This window comes from Spermophilus citellus (assembly GCF_964194105.1).
Source record: "Spermophilus citellus genome assembly, chromosome: 3".
NCBI lineage: Eukaryota > Metazoa > Chordata > Mammalia > Rodentia > Sciuridae > Spermophilus > Spermophilus citellus.
This window is the reverse complement of record NC_138184.1, coordinates 45,611,959-45,633,195: the sequence shown is the minus strand read 5'-3', so window position 1 is coordinate 45,633,195 and position 21,237 is coordinate 45,611,959. Positions and strand designations below refer to the sequence as shown.

The following is a 21,237-nucleotide window of genomic DNA, read 5'->3' as shown; positions in this document are numbered from 1 at the left end:
GGTGTCCAGGCAGTTTACACTTGTGGGCGAAATGTCAGCCACACTCCTGCCTCACCCTGGGTTAGGAAGCTACCCACCCAGGGCCCAAGGTTCTCTGTGCCAGAAGTCAGAGCTGGACCAGTGGGTTCCCATGCCATCAAGGCAAGCCCTCTTTGAGGAGACTTATGTGTACACCATCACTGCTTTAACACCCCCAGGAAAGCCCCCCACATGACACCCCTCATCCCTCCAAATCATTTACTAGTGCATTCCCTTTTCCTCTCTCCCAGGCATCCAGTCTGAATTCTACATCAACACCACCCGAGCAGGCCCAGGGACGTTGTCTGTCACTATTGAAGGCCCATCCAAAGTTAAAATGGATTGCCAAGAAACCCCAGAGGGGTACAAAGTTATGTACACGCCCATGGCTCCTGGAAACTATCTGATCGGTGTCAAATATGGCGGACCCAACCACATTGTGGGCAGTCCATTCAAAGCCAAAGTGACAGGTAATGATGAACAACCTCAGAGTTATTCTGCCCTATGGAGCTAGTCTTATCTGACTAACAATATGATTTTAGATATTAAATCTACTTTGAATCTTGAATGTAAAGAAATTGTATGACATTCCAGAGGCCGGTGTGTTGAAAACTTGCAAAAATAAGTCCACGTAGTGAGGCAGTATAGACGTGGAGAAAGCAGGTTAGGTGGGTGTTTTTGTTTTTTGATTCCCCCCCCCCCGTTTAACAGAAAAGAAGAAATGTTTACATACTTGAAATCTAATGTATTTGTTTAATCAGAGCCTGAAAAAAAAAAAAACTTTCTAACCTTTTCGCTTGAAATAATCAAAAAGTTATTTTTTAATTTATAAAAACATAGGCCAAGTGCAGTAATCCCAGCAACTTGGGAGGCTGAGGCAGGAGGATCACAGGTTCAAGGCCAGCCTCAGCAATTTAGTGAAGCCCTAAGCAACTTACTGAGACCCTGTCTCAAAATAAAAAATGCTGGGGATGTAGCTCAGTTGTTAAAGCATCCCTGGGTTCAATCAAAACAAAACAAACTTACAAAACGATGTCTCCTTCCAAACACTGAGGGAAAGAATGCCAAATAGTAAAAACAACTTCACAAGCTGGCACCCAAAGGTAACCACCATACATATTGTGGTAAATCCCTTCCATGATGTCATGATTCACTGTTCGATAAGTAATATAGGTTCATCGCAGAAAAATGAGAAAACTTGGGAAAAACATCCTCTGTTGTGTATAGAATCAATTTTGATAATGTATATATGTCCTTTCAATGTGTATATGTCCTGCTTATACATAGAGTATTTTATATGAATGGAAAGGTAAATTCTGCAGGGTTGCAGAATTTGTCAGCTAAGGCCAGACTGGTCCATTTGCCCAGAAAGGCAAATCCTAGTTGTGTGTATGGGTGAAGCCTCAGGGGATTTGGAAGACACTGTGGTTATGGGATATGGATATATAGTGGCTTTTGTATCCAGGTGTTGGGCTGTGGGGATCTTTCTGGGACTTTTACATGGGATACCTGCCTGTCCTCTGACTGAGAGTCCTCTGGTCTGGCCATGCATCCCTCCCTCCTGCTCTTCCATGTCCTAGGTCAGCGTCTGGTCAGCCCGGGCTCATCCAATGAAACCTCGTCCATCCTGGTGGAGTCAGTGACCAGGTCATCAACAGAGACCTGCTATAGTGCCATCCCCAAGTCATCCTCAGATGCCAGCAAGGTGACTTCCAAGGGAGCAGGGCTCTCAAAGGCCTTCATGGGACAGAAGAGCTCCTTCCTGGTGGACTGCAGCAAAGCTGGTAGGTAGCGTGGTTCCACTGGGGTGGGGAGGAAGGGAATGGGGCCTAGACAGGCCAAGTATCCTCCTACACTTTGACCTCCCCTGCAAAGGCCTTCAGTAGCATCCACCCCCCTCTCCCTTGCCTCATGCAACCCAACCACCATCAAACAACCATGTTTCTTGCCCTGTTCTCCTGCACTTAATGTCTATACCTGTTTGTTCTCTCTTTGCCCCTTGATTCTTTGAGATGACCCCAAGGTAGTCATGAAAGGCAGTAGTATCCCCATTACACATGGGCAGACTGATTTGGTTAATCTAGTCCCTTCTCTTCCACTAATTGCTCTAATTTCCAGCTGAACTTGGGTGTTAGGGGTCAGTTGCCCAGGTTCTGACATCCAGAGCACCTGGACTAGAAACTTGGCTCTGCCATTTCACTTATTTGTTCTCAATGCTGGGCACATGAACCTCACTGTCAAGCTCTGTAAGTCTCTGTTGGTAATCACCACAGCCTCCCACCTGCTCAGGGGCCCAGCGTCCTCACAGAAGCTCAACAGGAAGTCCCAGGCTTGTCTCCCTTGGTTCACATGTTCTCTTTCTGCTGCCCGGAGTGACCATTTTCCCTTTGCTCTTCAGGTTCCAACATGCTGCTGATTGGAGTCCATGGACCCACCACACCCTGTGAGGAGGTCTCCATGAAGCATGTGGGCAACCAGCAGTACAATGTCACATATGTTGTCAAGGAGAGGGGGGATTACGTTCTGGCCGTGAAGTGGGGGGAAGAACACATCCCCGGCAGCCCTTTTCATGTCACAGTGCCTTAAAATAGTTTGCATCAAATCCTGGGAGGAATTCTTATGGTTGCTTTTATCGCTTGTTTGTAATTCATTTTATACCATGTCCTCCAGCCTGTTGGTGGGTCTAAATCCCATCCCAAAACACTACCATTCTAAAGTGCCTTCAGAAATAAGTCCTAGACTTGACTCTTGAGGGATGCATTGGGTAATCATAAGAAATGCAAATTTGTCCAATGGACTAAGAAGATCCAACGTATACTCAGTTCACCTCAGACCTTGGAGGGCACAGGTCACTGCAGACAGACCAAGAATATGGGGAAGACTGACATTTTTAAAAAATGAAACTGGCCAACCTAAGCTACAGGTTTGCTGTTGAGCCTTTACAAAAAAAAGACGGGGGGTGGGGGGCGTGAGGGGGAGGTGGGAGGGGGCCAGGAAAAAAAGAAGAGACCTAGTTTAGGTTGTAATTTAGCAAAGGGATTCCTTCAGACCAGCTGGATATAGTCCAGGGCCCATATTCCATAGGAAAAGGCTGTTAGGTGCTCCTCCACCATGTTGACACTACTTCTCACCAATCACCCATTGCACTCTCGCCTCCTGACATTCTTTCTGGGCAGAGCCAGTTGGTGGCACATGGCTTCCTAGTGTTTCTGCACTTCTCCTCTGGTGATTATTTCCTTGCAGAGTCATAAAAGTGTGACCATTTGGCTGCCACGGATCTGCTTTAGGTTTCCAAGTCCATTTCAGTCACTTGGTGGAGGAAATTCTGCAGTGACCAGCAGCAGCCCACTTGCCAAAGATCCCTTCTCACCAACACTAGCCCTTGCTTCTAACACACGCCCCAGTCACTTATCAGCCTTACCAAAACCTTTAAAGTGACCTCAGGTGGGTGCACATGTTAGTGTTCGCCTCATGAAGGCCTATAAGGTGACACAACACTCATAGCCACCCCTGCCAACCTGTGGGTCACTCAGGAAAATATTAGTATAGACAGGAAAGAATGAAGCTCATGCCAACTTTTGGCTGAGTGTTGGGGAATTGTTGAGGGGCAGGGAAAGGCAGCAGCTTCTTTGGTGATCTCCCTCTTTTGGCAGAACAGTGAAAGCTGCGTAGCTGACAGTTTGCATCAAATCCTGGGAGGAATTCTTATGGATGCTCTTGGGAAAACAATAAGCAGGTGCAGATTTTTTTTTTTTTTTTTAATGGGGTATAGGGCAGTTTGCAAGCCTTTTGCAGACCTGAGCTGGCTTTGGGATTAAGTTAAAGCAATCAGGGACGTTGCCTCATGGCAGAGCTCAGATGTGTAGCTTGGGCCAGGCAGGCTGACTTTCTGATTTGCTGCTTAGTCCTAAGGAAGTGACCACTGTCATCATGGGTGTGGTAGGGCTCTGGAGGTGTAGCAGTTGGAGGTGGGTATTAGTGGTAAAAGTCCACCTTTTAGAAACTGGAGGCAACCCGAAGCCTAATGTGAAGGGACCACAGGCCTTGGAAACGAGGACAGGGAAGCCAAACTGGAATCAAATGCCGACTGTAAATTGTATCTTATAACTTATTAAATAAAACGTTTGCGCCGTAAAGTTTCCCCTGGCGTTCCTGGGTGGCATCTTTTTTTCTGAATAAATGGTTTGAGCCTTTGACCAGCTCTCCCAATCCCTGACTGAAAAGGCACAGAAGAGCAACTCATTTTGACAGTGAGCCTGATTGATCTCTTTCTTCAGGGAAAGGTCTGTGTTCTCCTGAGAGGCCAGGTGGCACAGCCTGAAAGGTGAGGGGACTTTGAGAAGAGGGTGTATGGACACCAACACCAACACCTCTTGGAGAGTTCTAGATACGAAGCTCACCCAGGTAAAAGCAGGGGCAGGTGGAGGCTTTTCCTGATTACATCAGGAAGTCCTTATTTTCCAGGATGTTCTCAAACAAGAACATACCACATATCATCCTACTGCCTTAGACATGCAAGGTTAATATTCGGTGTCACCATCTGCCCTCTGTGTGTTCATGCTCTTTTTTCTGAGAGCTTTTTTTTTTTTTTGTGGTGGTGGTGGTGATTGAACCCAAGGCCTTATGATGCAAGGCAAGCACTTTACCAACTGAGCTATATCCCCAGCCCTCTCTTTTCTGAGAGCTTCTGGTTGCTGAATGGCTAGGATGGGACTGGCCCCTTGCCTCCTCCTAGCATTCCTAACAGTCCTGTGTCACCGTTGACAAGGCTATTGGGTGCAGTTTGCACACCAAATTTACAGACACAGCTTACTTGGGGTTAGACCCTGGCCCTTCTGACCCCAAATGGGAACTCTGCCCCTGTTGACACTGCTATGGAAGCAGAAGCCCCCCGGGCAGTGGTTGGAAGTCCCTGCTGGGCCCCTGGCCCTCCAGTGTTGGGGCAGAAAACTAGATCTTTCCTGTTTCTTCTGACACCCAGCTGTGAATCAGAATGGTGATTTGTTTACCTCTGAGAGGTGGGAGGAAGAAATTGGAGGGAAGGAACACCCTTATCTGTGGCTTGCACTATGAAGGACTAGCCTGAGCTCCTAGCTCAGGGGGCTGTGGGGAGTCCACTCAGGCTCTGCCCTGATGTTCTGGCTTTGCCCACCGAGGAGCACAGGGGCATAGCCAATGATTTCTCCACCTTCCTGAAGCCTGACCAGGCATTTGGGGAAGGCAGCATTTGTAGGTTAACAGCATGGATTTTGACATTGGTATCCCAGAATTTAAACACTGGCACCACATTTCACTGGCTCTGTGACCTTGGAGAAGTCACTTCACCCCTCTGAGCATGCCTCTCTCTGGGTGATGATGAGGAAAAGATGAAACCCCACTGGGAGCTGTAAGGAACAGTCTGCCTGAGTCTCTCACTGCTATGGCCTATACCTGCTATAGTATCAGGACTGTACCTGGTGGCCCCCCTACATGGGGCTGGAGCACATTTCCACTGTAAAAATTATACCAAAGATATCTCAGAGTAGAAATCTGCACACCTCTTTACTGGCCAGTGGCTAGAATCAGAGGGCAACTCTTAACTGACTTGGGCTTGGCTGCCATGGAAACCTGCTGTTGTTTGTGCAAACACCTTGAAAACTTTGAAACTTGATCCCTGGACAGGCCAGGTGCCAGGTCCTTTCCCACTTTCACTAGTTGACTTTGCCCCATTCCTAGAAGGAGCTGACAGGATTGTCACTCTTCAGCATCTAGTGGAGGTTAAGCAGACAGCAACTAGCAGGTGCTCTGCAGAGATCAGTTCTCAACACAGAAGAGGCCCTGCCTGTCATGCCTGGATGCCCACCTCTTCCTCATCGGGGTTCACTTTGAGACCCAGGGCAGCACCCACCAACTGCTGCCAGGAAGGAAATGTTTTATTACCATGTCTTTGCTTCTAATGCTCTTGTGAGTACCTGGGGTCTTGACCCCAGGCCTAATGCTAGGACTTCAAAGGGGCCCTGGAAGCCACATTCTGATGAATTTGGTGTAAAATGAGTTGGGTTCATAGGGATTTAATTTCCCTTGAAAATTGCTCAGCCTTGAAAAATAGAATAAAGGTTAGTGGCAAAATGAGTGCTCAATCCTTGCCAAGTCCTCAATAAATAATAAGTTATTTATTTTTGGTTCCAGGAATTAAACTCGGGAGTGCTCTGCCACGGAGCTACATCCCCAGCCCTTTGATTTTTTTAAATTTTGAGACAGTCTCACTAAGTTGCTTAGGCTTTCAAACTTGGGATCCTCCTGCCTCAGCCTCCTCCTATGTTGCTAGGATTATAGGTGTGCACCAACAAGCCTGGCTCAAGTTTGTCTTTAAACTGAGGAAGATCACTTATTGTGATCTTCCTTGGTACTTGGCCTCATCTCATCCAGTAGGGTCAGGAAAGGAATGTAGTCTTTTCAAATCTCTATAACTTGGCTGGAAGTGGGGGCTGCGATGAGGAATTAGATTATTTCACTAATGAAAAATTTCTCAGAAATGTATCTTACTTAATTTTGTTGTTGTTTTGTTTTGTTTCCTTCTCATAAATACCACATTGCAGGGAGTTAAGGCCCCAGGCTTGCCTGGATTCAATTTTTCTTCTTTGGCTTTGTCCTAAGGATGCTGCCCAAACACATGGTGGGAGGGATTTTTTTTCCCCCCCAAACAAAGGAATCCTTCTGTGCTTTGTGGCTTTGTCTGGGGGCAGCCCATGGGGACAGCTCATGTGTGTGGAATTTAGGGAGACCTACCTCTCACACTCTTTTTCTGTTCCTCGAGCATTAAAGGCAGGAGGAATTTAGGAGCCTGATGTGGGACACATAGCCAACCTTTGCACTTGCTTATCTTTCCAGGACAAAGACTGCGGGCCTTTTATTGCTCACCCTTTCCCCTCTGCCCTGACCACTGCCTTCCCAAGGCACCCGGACACCTCCCCCTGGCTTGGAGTTGCCCTTGCTTCTAGGCAGTAGACATTCTTAGGGCAAAGTTGGTGCTGGATCCTGGCAGGGTGTTCTCAGAGGAGAAGGAAGCCTTGGCAGAGGTGCCAGGCCCTGGAAAAGTTAGACTTCCGATGGAGCAACAAGCAGCTGCTTTAACAGCAGCAGTACAACCGTGTTGAGAAGTGCTCAGCAAATGATGGCTCAGATGCTACAGCTCAAGTCTAGATTCCAATCCCAGCTCTGCTGCTTATCAGCTGAAACCTCTCAGGAAATGCCCTCTCTGCCTCAGTGCCCTCATCTGTATAATGGGAACATAACAAGAAACTTCAAAGATCAGACCTACACCTCCCCTCCTCACTCCCCCACCCCCACCCCTACGCTGACCTAGGTAAACCCTCAACTCAGAACTGCCAGGAAAGGGGCTGCCTGAGTGATCCCAAAGTGGAGTGGAAGGGGTGCCCCATTGGGGGAAAGGTGGCTGGCAGGGAAGCTATTTAGCACGGTGGTTATGAGTACAGGCATGGGCTTCCCATCCTGGCTCTGCCACGACCTCAGGCAGCTCACCATCCTCTTAGAAAACTGTGCCTCGGTTTTCTTTCCAATGAAATGGGGTGGTGGGACTCACCCCATAGAATGTTCTGAGCATTAAACAACAAAATCTGTGTAGAAGGCAAATCTCAGTGTCCAGTCCATGATGAGGGCTCACAAAATGTTATTGGTATATGGTGACTATAATTGTTCATCAGTGGGAATGGTTGGGATGGGCCAACCACAGGACTCTGAGCTGGGATGTCAGGGCCTGGGGGCATGGCCCCAATGGTGTGAGGAAAATTGAGTCAGATGTACTTGGAAAACTAACCCCCCCACACAACCTTTGTCCTTTTAGAGTTTCAGCCACCCTTTCCCCTTAATACAGGCCTAGACCAGAGATAGACCTTCACAAGTTAATTTTTCCAAGTATGAAAATTATCCCAACTAAAACTAATGGTAGGCTCAGAGACACATTATCTCTCTCTCTCTCTCTTTTTTTTTAGAGGAGCGTACCAAAACTCAGGTTGAGTGACTTGCCCGAAGTCACACAGGTAGTAATTAATGGTCAAGCCTCAATTTAGGAAAAGGGCCATGAAGTTTACACTGCTCCCAGACTCAGGGAACAGAATTCAAAAGCAATTCTCCTCATGGACCATCTGCTGTCCTTAGGCCCATTGGAAGGCATCACTTTGAGGACCTCTTTCTTTTCTTTTTTTTAAAGAAATTGTATTGAGCTGAAATTATTTTTTTAATATCTTTATTTTTATTTGTTGATTTTTATGTGGTGCTGGGGACCAAACGCACTCATGCGAGGCAAGCGCTCTACCACTGAGCTACAACCCCAGCCCTTGAGGATGCTTTTCTATACCTTCCCCAATTCTCTACCCTTCGTGGGATTGATTTGTCTACCAGGGTTCACCTTAGATTGCCTGAAGGCAGTCCCTGCAATAGGAAAGCGTGAGGTCTCTGAAGGCCCATGAACACCTGCCTCTGCCTCTCTACATTCAGGACACCCAGACTTACCAGTCCGGGGGCAAGGACAGCCTGTGCTCTGCCTGTCTTCATCTACCTTTGGCTCAGTGCCTGGCACAGGGTCAAGAAAAAATGAATTTTGTTGAATGAATAAACAAGAATACAGCTGGCAGCGAGCAGAGGCTTCTTGGAGTTCCGGGATCATATACCCATTCCCCATGATGGTTTGACCCCAGACTCCTGCCACCCTTGGCCCTGCAACTCCTGATTCTTCCCTTCATTCCTCACCCAACCTGCCCCTGCAATGGGGCCAGTATGAAATGTGCCTGTTCATCATTTCCTTGAGCACATTCTGAGCACTGTGCTAGGCACCACCCCTAGACATGCCCTGAAGATTCGTTTTGCTGGTTTTGTTTACTTGCAGCTCCAAGCAGAGTGTAGGCCCTCAGGAAAGAAGGAGTGGAACGTGTACCCTGGTCAGGAAGCCTGGATTCTAACCATCGGTGACCACTATGGGTGCTCAACCAAGACAGGTCGCACTTAGTCTACACTTAATCTTTCCAGATTTCCCAGTCTCCCTTCCTGCCATCTCACCACAGGGGCAGTCTGCAACTGTGGGTTGCATGATGGGTGACTCCCTCCACACACCAGCTGTGGCCCTGGCACATCATAGCATTTCTCCACACGTCCAGTCTTTCCTCCCCCACTCTGCCTGGCTAATTCAGGTTCACAGTCTCTGGAGGTCACTTCCTCCAGGAAGCTTTCCCTCCCCTCCACCCCCCAACACACCTTGTTAATGATTCTGTCCCTCCTTCTCAATCGTGAAACCTCCCTGTCTCTCCTTATCGGCCTTTTGGATCTGACTTGGTACCCAGTGGAGTTGAGAGCAAATGAATGTTTGTCAAAGGGATAAATGATAGCACACCCAGCAGAGTAGAAAGACAGTGGTCCTGGAGCATTGTGGGTAGCCTCCTTCTCTCTGGTATTCACCAGAAAGGCCCTGGTCTAGGAGGCAGAAGGTGCGAGGGTCCAAAGGCGGACTTCAGGGTGCTGTTGGGCATCTGGTGAGCCCTCCTCTGCTCCACCCTGCCTGTGCCCTCTTGTGGTTGTCATGGTCCATGTCTATGACATCCATGGGTTTGGGAGTCGATCCCAAAGCAACCACTTAACATTGTCAAGCCTCAACTGGTACCCGATTGGTGCTTGTTAAAGTTCAGCTGATTTTGATGGAGGGTTGCATAACACTGTCAACTCATTCTCCCAATACCAAGGGGAGTTCTCAATATCATTCCCCTGTGTACTGAGTCCACTGGGTTAACCAAGTGGCAGAACTCTGTTAGGAGCTGAGCTGCAGAATTGCTGTTTCCAGAAACTTCCTGCAGGTGGCATTTGGGCTTCCCTTGGGTGCCTACTGCATAGTAGGTGTACATCAAGGTTTGCTGCATGGAATAGAGGCCCTGGCTCCCCATCCACCTCTTGGGGACTCTGGTCATGAGGTGAAGGCCTGGGCCTGAGACCTTTGGGGGAAGAACAAGGCTCCTTGCCAGACACCCTGGGGTGAGCCTATGTAGCCAGGCTCTGCTCCTTTTTCTAGCCTGCTCTGTGCTTCTGCCTGTGGGTGGCCAGAGTCCCCTCACCAGCCCAGCCTCTCCTCTCCAATGGGGCCTTGTCAACCCAGCCCTCATTGGCTGCACGTTTCCTTGGAGACTGACACCAGCTACTCAAACACAGGCCTCAGAACTATGGGAAGAATCTTTCTTTCTTCCCTCCCTGACCCTCCCCAGCCATGAGGGAAGTGTCATTTTCCCAGAACCAGGCCTGCTGGCAAGAGCACATCCAAAAAGAGACTGCTGCCCGGGTTGCCTGGAATATCCACTATGGCCACAAGTTCCTGAAGGAGGGGACCAGGGCCAAAAAACAGCCCAAGCAGGCCCCCTTCAGATCAACCCCAGTAGAAGGCCAGGTGCCTGCCAGCAGCTCCCTTGTCAGCAAGGAGGTGAAGGTGGGACATCCACAGGTCCAGGGTGTCCAGAACCAATTGTCCAGTTTAGTGGATGTCCAGGTCCCTCCACCCAGTAGTATCAGAATAAGGAAGGCCAGAGGAGCCACTCAGGGCCCAGCAGGCCACAGCAGGCCAGAGAACTCAGTGATGAGGCAGGCCCCCTCAAGTACCCTGAAGCTGCTCTTCAAAGGTGTCTCCCACAATGGCGAAGGCCGGGCCCGTTACCTCCAGGAGCGGTATCAGCAGTTACCAGAGGAGAAGTTCCGGTACCCGATCCTGTCATCCTGGGAGTATGGCTGGCATGTGGGTAAGGGCACCATTCTCTTGCCATTTCAGGCCTTTGGCAGGGAGGGCCAGCCTCATCTTTCATCATCCGTCTCTCCTGGCACATCAAACTGGCTTACCAACCCTGCCTTTTCATGTACACATGTGCATATCCTGGCCTCCCCACCTGGAATGTTCCTCCCGCCCCTTCCTCTGTCCTGGCCAGATTTCACATCACCTCCTCTGAGAAGTCTTCCAAGAGTCCCAGGCAGATTTGTTGAGTTCACCTTTGTGCTTCTGCAGCTTTTTGGGTCTACAGAAGCACCAAGCCAACTGTACCCCCATTCCTTGTCCTTCTGGTCTGGAGAGCCCTTTGAGTTCCAAGACTTCTTAATTAACTTTAGGAATGTTCCCTCAGCTTCCAAACTTGGGAGTGGTTCTCAGTGACTGTGTAATGAATGAACAAATGAATGAACATGGACTAGAGAAAGAGAACTTTATTTGGAATCAGGAGATATGAGTTCAAATCCTGATTCTTTGAGTTGTGTGATCTTTAGGCAAGAACCTGAAATTCTCTGGGCCTCAGTTCTCATATCTGTAAAATATAAAAAACCTAGTACCTTCCTTCCTATGTCACAGAGTTTTTGGAAAAATTGGGCAGGGTTGGGGAAAGCACCCGAAATAGGAATTATCCTAAAACAAAACAAAACAAAAAACCCTGTGCAGCATTGGAGATGTTTAGTAATCATATTCTGTTACTGGTACCAAGACTGCTAGGGGAAAGTTTTTGCACTTTAAGGAAGTGCTTTTGGCATTTGATAATATAGACAGAGAAACTGAGACACAGTCCCGCTCCTGGATGTGCTAATTATTTTGAATAACTGTTCATATGATGCACTCATGCTGATTACTGCCTGTTTCAATAAATACTATAGAAAAATTCATGCACCCTATTGCTGGTACTGGCCCTAAACCCCTCCCCATCCCAATAGTTGGTGCCCATTTGCTTTTAAAATCCACTTTCTGTCTTAAATCATGTCAGACAAATATATTCTAATATAAGTTTTTAATTTAATTTGTGGTGCCTTGCATAATGGTCAGAGGCTCATGTGTTTGTTAAGGTCGAAATAAACTATTTTTAATGCTATCAAAAAAAAAAAAAAAAAACCCTGTGCAGTGGGATCTGAATGTGACACTTAATTTGGGACATCCTGTAGAGGAAGAGTTGAAAGTACTGAATGCCAGCTTTGTCCCCAAACTAGCTCTTTCCCAGCAACTTGGGAGGCTGAGGCAGGAGGATCACAAGTTCAAATCCAGCCTTGTCAATTTAGCGAGGCCCTAAGCAACTCAACAAGACCCTGTCTCTAATAAAATATAAAAAAGGACTGGGGATGTGGCTTAGTGGTTAAGTGGCCCTGGGTTCAATCCCTGGTACAAAAAACAAACAAACAAAAACTAGCTCTGAAGAATGACTCAGTTTGAAATTAGGAGACTTTGGTTTGACTTCTGTTTCAGTCATTCATTTTTTTTGTACCAGGAATTGAACTCAGGAGCACTCGACTACAAGCCACATCCCCAACCCTTTTATGTATTTTATTTGGAAACAGGGTCTGACTGAGTTGCTTAATGCTTTGCCATTTCTAAGGCTGCCTTTGAACTCTCAAACCTTCTGTCTCAGCCTCCCGAGCTACTGGAATTACCGGTGTGCGCCACCACGCCTGGCTTCATTCATTCTTTCATTCAACAAATGTTTCAACAAATGTTTATTGAGTATGTGTCAGGAACTTTTGTTCCTGGGAATATATCAGAGAGCAAGATTAGACCAGAATCTGCACTGGAAGGGGTCAGGCCACAAATAGATACACAACGTAGGTCAGGCAGTGAGGTCCATGCTGCAAAGTGACACTTTTGGATCTTTACTGTGCATGAGGTCATCAGTGCAGTCTTGTTAAAAGGCACATTCTGATCCAGTAAGTGGAGGGGCTATGGAAGAAGATTCTGCATTTCTAATAAGTTCTCAGATGCTGCAGATGCTGGTTTGGAGACCACACTTGTAGTTTCTAAGGCCGTTAAGAGGAGTTAACTGAGGATGTAGAGGTTGTGGCTAAGGGTACTGTCCTGGTAGATGACTTTCTGGGGAAGGGACATGGGAGCTGAGTCCTGGGATAGGATGAACTGCACAGGACTTCTGGAGGAAGGGCCTGACTGCCTGCGTTCACAGTCGGTCTCTGTTTTAAGTGTTGTGCAACATCTTCCTCTTCTGCTCTAGTCCCTGGGTCCATATCCACAGCCTGTGAAGCCAATGCCAGTGAAAGGTCACCAGCTCTAGCAAATAAAAATGCAGAATACCTGGTCTCATCTGAATTTCAGATAGCTGAACCTTTTTTAATGCAAGTATATCCTAAATACTGCATGACAACTATAATAAATAATTGAGTCATGTTTATCTGCATGTCTTTTTTTATTTTTTTGTACTAGGGATTGAATTTAGGGGAGCTCTGTCACTAAGTCACATCCTCGGGCCTTCTTTATTTTTTATTTTCAGACAGGGTCTCACTAAGTTCCTGAGGCCAGCCTCAAACCTGTGATCCTCCTGCCTCAGCCTCCCTTGTCACTAGCTATTTGCATTTCCAACGTAATTGGACATTCTGCAACCCAATCACTGGAGTGCCAATACCCACATCAGAAGGCCTGATCTTGGATGCTCCCTGAGTTCTAAGGCAATTTCAGCTTCTAGGCAGAGGTAGAGAGATTGTTTACCTCTCTAGGGGTTCTACTTAAGCCCACAGTTGCGGCCAGAATCACTGGATCGTTCTGTAAGCCCCTGGCCTCACACCCCGAACCCAAGTCCAGTTCATGGATGAGTTGTAGAACAGATGATAGACTACTTCTCCCCTTCCTACCACAGTTAGGAACTACATCAACCTAGTGGATACAAATAGACACAGGGAAGAGGAGTTGAAGGCATTGTCTGGGCTCCAACTAGGTCAGCCACAAAATGCCCTTGTATACTTATAAAGTGTCAGTTAGTGCCTGGCACATAGTAAGTGCTGAATAAATGATATCTGGCATTATTGTTGACTCGAGGCAATATTTACAGCTTACAGGCATTGGGGAGCCAATTTGGCCTTGGACCAGACCCCAGAGCTCTTACTATGGAGCACTGGGATGAGTGGGGTATCCCTGATAATGGGAGAAATGTGATGATGGGTTAGAGTGAGGAGAGGGGTCCAATAAGTTAACCATTGGCATGACATCAATGTTATCCATCAGCGAAAATTCTGTTCATGGTGCCAAAGCAGGATCTTGGGGTTCTCATGCTATCTCAGGTATTAGCCTTCAGTTATTGGATCATAGGGAGGCCTGGGATAGAGGTCAGGAAGCATAAGAGGGCAGTGACTATTCTAAGTGACAGAAGTATTTCCATAGTTGTTACACTATATCTCTGCTGGCCCCCAGTTCTTTGGGTGGGGTGGTGCTGGCAGGAGGATGGTGAACCCTGGTCACCCAGGTCTCTGCTGTGTTCCAGGGGATGCCATGAAGAACTTCTCGACATCTCCGTATGCCAAGACCCAGACCATCGCAAAGACATTTTACCTCAAAAGTAGCATCTTCCATTTACCACGGCGAACAGACCAGCTCATGTGAAGTTGGCTGGGGAAGGGCCCTCAGCTGCTACTTTCCTTCCTCCTTGATCTATCTGGATCCTCCAGGGGACATGCTACCAGCCAACCCTGCCCTCCACTCTGCCTTTTGCTAAGCCCTACCTCCCTGGTTATGTGTGGATGGGCATGAGTGTGCCTCTAATGCAGATGGACCTCTGGGATGTACAGGTGACCGCCCCCCCTAACCCCACAGGTTCTTGTCTGTGCTTGCAGACCTTCACTCCTTGCAGACCTGCCCATACCCTACCATCATCAATAAGGCCTGCGCACTGGTGCTCATTTCTTGCGGAATCAACAGAGTCTCACTGTGCTCTATCAGCACACCTGGGGGTGGGGGAGGGGCTCACCAAGTCCTTAAGGTGCTAATGGGGATGTGTGTGTGAATAGCTCCATGCTTTTTATTTCTCTACAGTCCGTTGTAGGGATCCAAATCAGAGTTGCTCTATCCCAGTGTATCCCACAGTTTAGTGAAGAAATAGTTTTCATTTCTTCTTACTGTTTCTCTCACACCCAGGAGCCTGCATTAGTCAGGTTGTTATAGCCTCACTGCTGTAACAAAAAGCTCCTAAATCCCAGTTGTTAAAACCAATAAAGATATATTTTTTACACCATAATCCAATTTGACGTTCAGTGGACAAGGGTCCAGATGCTGATCTAGGAAAGGCTTCCCTCATCTGCTGTCTTGGCCATTGCCAAGGGCCTCAGAATCCTTCCCAGAGTCCTCTACATCCAACTGGGGGACAAGGAAACATGGAGTGTAGAGACACACACTCAGTCTTAACCACCTTGGCCTTCTCCTGGAACTGACAAATGCCATGTCCTCTAACATTCTATTGGTGAGAACAAGTCACATGACTTCTAGGTGAGAAGAAGCCTGGATTGGTCTATAATTGTGTTTCAGTCAGTCTTTTGTCCCTGTGACAAATACGTGAGAAAAAGAACTTGAAAAAAAAAAGGTTAATTTTAGATCACAGTTTTGGAGGTTTCAGTACATGGTTGGCTGGCTCCAAGATACAAACACTATGGTGGAAGGGAGTGGTGGACAAAACCTCTCAGCATATGGCAGCTGGAAGGCAGGAAAGGAAAGAGAGAGAGAGAGAGAGAGAGAGAGAGAGAAGAAGAAGAAGAAGAAGAAGGAGGAGGAGGAGGAGGAGGAGGAGGAGGAGGAGGAGGCTGGGTGTGGTGGTGCACACCTGTAATCCTAGCGGCTCAGGAGGCTGAGGCAGGAGGATGAGTTCACTAAGCAACTAAGCAACTCAGTGAGACCCTGTCTCTAAATAAAATACAAAATAGGGCTGGGGATGTGTCTCAGCGGTCGAATGCCCCTGAGTTAAAAGTTCAACCCCTAGAACCAAAATTAAAAATAAACAAATAAATAAAAGAAAGAAAGAGGAGAAAAAAAGAAGGGGTGGGGGACAAATTAGAGTCCTCAAGGACACCCCCCCATAGCCAACTTCCTCCAACTATGTGACTGCTTATAGTTTCCACTGTCTCCCAATAATCCATTCAAATTATTAATCCACTGTTTAGATTATAGTCCTCATGTCCAGTCACTTCCCAAAAGCCCCACTTCTGGACATTGTGTCCATAGGACAAAAGTCTTTAACTCATGAGACATTCCAGATCCAAACCATAACACTGTGTGCCCAGAAAAAGAGGAGAAAAGATTCCCAAACATCTAGCCTGTCCCTTCCCTGAGGATGGATTTGAGACACAGTCACCATCCTAAATTCAGTCATCTCCTGAATTAGTTTCCTCAGGCTACTGCAACCTGAGTGTCTCAAAACCACAAAAAATCATTATATCATAGTTCTGGAAAACCAAGGTGTCCGCAGGGCCATGTTTCCTCTAAACCTGTAGGGGATGCTTCTTTGCATCCCTAGCCTCTGGTGGTTTGCTGGCAATCTTTAGTGTTCCTTGGCTTGAAGCTGCATCTCTCTGACCCCTTCATATCACATAACGGTCTATCTGTGGTCTGTCTTCACATGGCTGTCTTTTTTAGGGAGGAAGGGAATACCGGGGATTGAACTCAGGGGCACTCAACCAGTGTGCCACATTTCCAGCCCTATTTTGTATTTCATTTAGAGACAGGGTCTCACTGAGTTGCTTAACACCTCATTTTTGCTGAGGCTGGCTTTCAACTCACAGTCCTCCTGCCTCAGCCTCCCTAGCCACTGGGATTACAGGTGTGCGCCACCACTCTGGACCACAAGGCTGTCTTATAAGGACATCTGCCATGTTGGATTAGGGCCCAACCTACTCATGTACGATCTCTTTACTAATCACATCTGCAATGACCCTATTTCCAAATAGGTCACATTCTGAGGTACTGGTGGTTAGGACTTCAACAACCTTTGTGGAGGGACAATTCAGCTAAGCCTTGGTTACTGGGACCATGTTGATGGTCCTTCCTCTTTTTCTTGGTAAAAGACCACTTGGTCTTTTGCAGAATCCCAGACCATGCAAGTCCATTGGATGTTGATGCCCATAGCCTTTCACAGCTTCAAAGGCCTCAGGGCATAGCTAAGTATGGTGGCACACTCCTATAATCCCAGATACTCCTCTTGCTAAAGCAATAGGATTGAAAGTTCAAGACCAGCCTGGGCAACTTAGTGAGACTCTGTCTCAAAATAAAAAATTAAAAGGGCCAAGGGTGTTGCCCAGTGGTAGAGTGCCCCTGAGTTCATCCCCTGTAACAGGGGATGGGGGAGGCCTTGGGCATAGGGAGCCCAAATAGTCATCGCTGTGCGTAGCTCTTTGCAAAACCAAAATGCTCATGGGTTGGTACACCTTGTTTAATCAGAGCATCGTGGTACCCTCCTCTGTCCCCCTGGATCCCAAAGCCCAACTATTCAACAATGCTGTTGCAGTGCAGAGGCAGCCATGGATGACAATATAAAACAAGGTGGACATGACTGTGTTCCAATTAAACTTTATTTGAAAAAAAAAAAAGATGGTAGGTTAATTTTGATCCACAGACTGCATTTTGATGTACCCTGGGTTAAATTTAAAAAATATATTTAAGTTGATTTTACTCCTCCCCATGTGTCTGCTAGAAGATTCCAGGTTGCATATTGACTCACAGTGTTATCAGTATTGGACAGAGCTAAGTTAAGCATTTTATAATTTTAATTCTGGGTTAACTTACCTTGGGAGAGGGATGGAGTGGGGTGTATGGTGTGTGAATTCTCATGACAGTTTAGAGAGCTCCCTAGCCAGGTTCCCCACTTCTGAGTGTGGATCCCTGGAGCACTCCTGACTGCTTCCTGCTAATATCTTGACCTGAGGTTTCTAGTCCTAGATTTCCCTTGGGACTAAAGGGAAGTTCCTTGAATGGCCACCAGGTGATGCTGTTAGTCTACTTGGGCTCTGCCTGGCTCTGCCACGGCTTTGCTGTGTGGTTTTTGGACTTCAATTTCCTCCCTTGTAAAATGGAGTTAGACTAGACTAGTGAGAACATGAACTTTGGAGGCAGACAAAATTGGATTTGAATTCCAGCTCCATCAGCACCTCAGTATGACTTTTGTGGGTCCCAGATACTTTTCCTTTTAGGTGCCTTCCTCCATCAAAATTATTTTAAAATTATATTTTATAATATGTCTGATATAAAGAAAAATATTAATACTGCATATTAAAATTTTTCTTCAACTAAAAGTTTATCATTTCTGAGGCTCCTAAAATTACTATTGTGCCTACCTTGCCCAATGGGTGAGTCAGTTCTATCCTCCTCTGCTCTAGTTGTGTGACCTTAGGCAAGTTGTTTAACTTCTCTGAGCCTCAGTTTCTTCATCTTCAGAGTTTGGATGATATCAAATCCCACCCTTTAGTGCTAGGATTGAAATTCAGTGAGATAGTGTACCATGCCTTCTTAAAACACAGCCTAGAACAGAGGAGGCTTTGCAAATGTCAGCTATTATTTGTTATTTTTGTCTTCTTTTCCACTCTAACCTCTGTGAATTGATGAACAGATCTCAAAACAAGCAGGAATCTCAGGGCAAATATCTCAGAATAATAAAGCGAAGTTTCCAGGGTATTTGATGGAGAAAGTAAAGAGTTTTCTAGAGAATAGAGTGGCAATAGACGTTTTTGCAAATGAATACAACCTCCGTCTTGCCATCAGAGAACTCATGAGAGGCAGGAACATGGGCTTAACCACCCAACCAGAAGCTGAGCTAGCTGGAGAATATGTACCAGAAAAGGGAATCCTTGGGAAATATGTGTGTATGTGTGCATGCGCTCATGCATGCATGTTGCATACATATATCCTTGCTTCTTTACATTTCCTTTGTTTTACTTTATTTCAGTAACTTCCCTGGACTCCTAAATCTTGAAGCCAGAGGTACCGGGGTCCTGTGGGTTAGCTGACTCCGTCAGGATCATTCAGGGAAGCTTGGGGGATTATTCAGAATGCTGACTCTTTCAAAATCATCATCATCAGACTTGGCAACAGATGAAGGTGTAAGCCTCTCTTAGAGGATCTGATTTCCACCCACACCTGCCTGGGCCCAGTGCCTTTTCTTGTTCTGGAAGGGATGAGGGCTTTGGCCTCCAAGTTAGTCACCCTTTACTGGTTTGGCAACTGCCCTTTATACTTGCTTTCTCCTATAATGAGCCAGGCTTGCTAACTGGAGAAACCCTCCTCATCCCCAACCTGGTAACAGGGACAAGGTAAAGGTCAATAAGGGAAGGTTTCTGTGTGTGAGGCAGGAAAGGGATGTTACTAAGGAAGAGGACACGACAAGGACTAGAAATAGGGGTGTCTTCATTTCTCAGAGCTTGGTTGCCAAAATACCTACTGTGGTGAATGATAAAGCAACAGAAACTTGGCAGGTTTCCTTCCATGGCAAAAAGGCATTCTGAATAATTAAATGAGAGCAACATGAACCCAAAGATGTAAAGCTGTCTACTGTGACAGAACAAGTTCTGATAAAAATATAGTTTCCATTTATCAAGGACTTAGTGTCATGCTCATACTCAATGTCCATCACCCAATTTAAACTTTACCTGTGAGCTCAATTCTCTTCTCATCCCTATTTTGCTCATTTAGAAATGAGAAGTGACCCTCCTGCTTAGGGTTGTACAGCAAGAAGGCAGTACAGAATATGGCCCTGAAGTGATCATGCTATGCCTCTTCTAAGGAGGGCTAGTAGAGGAATTTCAAAATCTGGTCCTCAGATTACCTGCCTTTAATATATCTGGGTTCAAGTCAGGGTGGTACCTGTTAAAAATGCAAGTTCCTTGGGGCTGGGGTTGTGGCTCAGTGGTAGAGTGCTTGCCTAGCACCTGTGAGACACTGGGTTTGATTCTCAGCACCGCATATTGATAATTAAATAAAAAGTCCATCAACAATTAAAAAACATTTTTTAAAAATGCAAGTTCCTAGTTAGTAACAGTGGCATAGCCTATAATCCTAGGATGCTGATGCAGGAAACTTGAAAATTAGAAGTCAACCCCACTCAGCAACTTAGCAAGACCCTGTCTTAAAATAATAATAATAATAATAACAATAATAATAATAATAATAAAATTATTATTATTTTAAAAAGGGACTGGGGATATATGCAGTGGTAAGTGTTCCTGGGCTCAATTCCTAGTACTGCAACAAACTAAAGAAATCATGGAGGTTCCTGGAACCCACCCCAATCTTCTAAGAGAGACTCGGGCACCTACAGCCTGCAGATTGACATGGTAACTGGTTCTCTGGGATTCTGGTACATGAAAAGTTTCAGAAACTTTGGACAAAGTCAAGGCTGAGAGGGTGAGTTTGACCAGGGTACACACCCCTTCCTGAAAACCACTGGCACTCCTTGCCCTGCTTAGGCCAGGTGACCCAAATGGATGGGAGGTTTGTAGCTGCATTAGGTAGTGGACAATGAGGACAAGTCCTGTTCTTTGCATCTTGTCTGGCAAAGTTTGACAGAATAATAGCTGGCAGGTGCTTTATAACCAGCTGTGGAGTAAGAAGAGGGGCACATCTTGCTGGGGAGGAAGCTCCAGGATATCAGGATTTGCTGACTCCAGGTCAGAGCTATGACTAGGCTCCTGTTTAGTACCTGTTCCACCTTGTCCTTGCCTCCCCACTGAACAGAGTCTGGAGCCCATGGCCAGGGCCCTTGCCCAGTTGGGCCAGCTATCAGAACTTTCAGCCCTTTATGGAAAAAGAATGATGCCCTCTCTCCAAGATAAGCTCATTTGTCAAATGCTTGCTTGACCATTTTGAGCCTTGGAGATTGGAAAGTTTCCTGGGATGTCCGTGCCTCAGAAAAGCGGTGACAAATGTTAGCAGCCTTTCTGAGATTGTTGAAGTTAATTGGACATGTGGGGAAGATGGATTCTTTTAATTAGGCCTTTGGATTTTATTCCCTCATTCAGATGTTACATAATTGTGCATACCAGGCTGCTGTAGTTTGGATCCGGAGTGCAGCGCTATTGGGAGGAGGTGGGGTCTTTAAAAGATGGGGCCTGGAAGGAGGAAGTGGGGTCACGGGGGCAGGGCCCGCGAAGGGGATACTGGGACCCCACCATTTCCTGTCTCTCTGCTTCTGGACGCCATGAGGCGAGTCTTGTGCGATGCTTCGTGCCCTGCACGATGTTCTGCTCCACTGCAGGTCCCAGAGTCATGGAGCCAACTGACTGTGGACGAAACCCCTGAAACTGTGAGGCGAGATAGACCTTCACTCCTTTACCTTTGATTTATCTCAACTTTCTGTCACAGTGACAGAAAGCAAACACAGGTGTATGGTCTCTTTTTTCTTGCATTAGTCACACTGACCCAGACATAAGGGGGAAAACAAGGAGCTGAACTCATGTGGTATGCCACACTTTATT

The 21,237-nt window shown here is 46.7% G+C and overlaps 1 protein-coding gene across 6 annotated transcripts in view; it reads left to right on the top strand.

Annotated features, from left to right (window-relative positions):
• Positions 1–4,159, top strand: part of FLNB (filamin B) — a 149,737-nt gene extending 145,578 nt beyond the window's left edge. For all 6 annotated transcript variants that reach the window (XM_081286658.1, XM_081286656.1, XM_081286655.1 and 3 more), the window contains 3 exons: positions 270–488; positions 1,599–1,802; positions 2,417–4,159. In XM_081286658.1, coding sequence (XP_081142784.1) covers positions 270–488; positions 1,599–1,802; positions 2,417–2,604 — 611 coding nt within the window. In that variant the 3' untranslated portion in view covers positions 2,605–4,159. The remainder of the gene's footprint in view (positions 1–269; positions 489–1,598; positions 1,803–2,416) is intronic.
• The last annotated feature ends 17,078 nt before the right edge of the window (positions 4,160–21,237 follow it).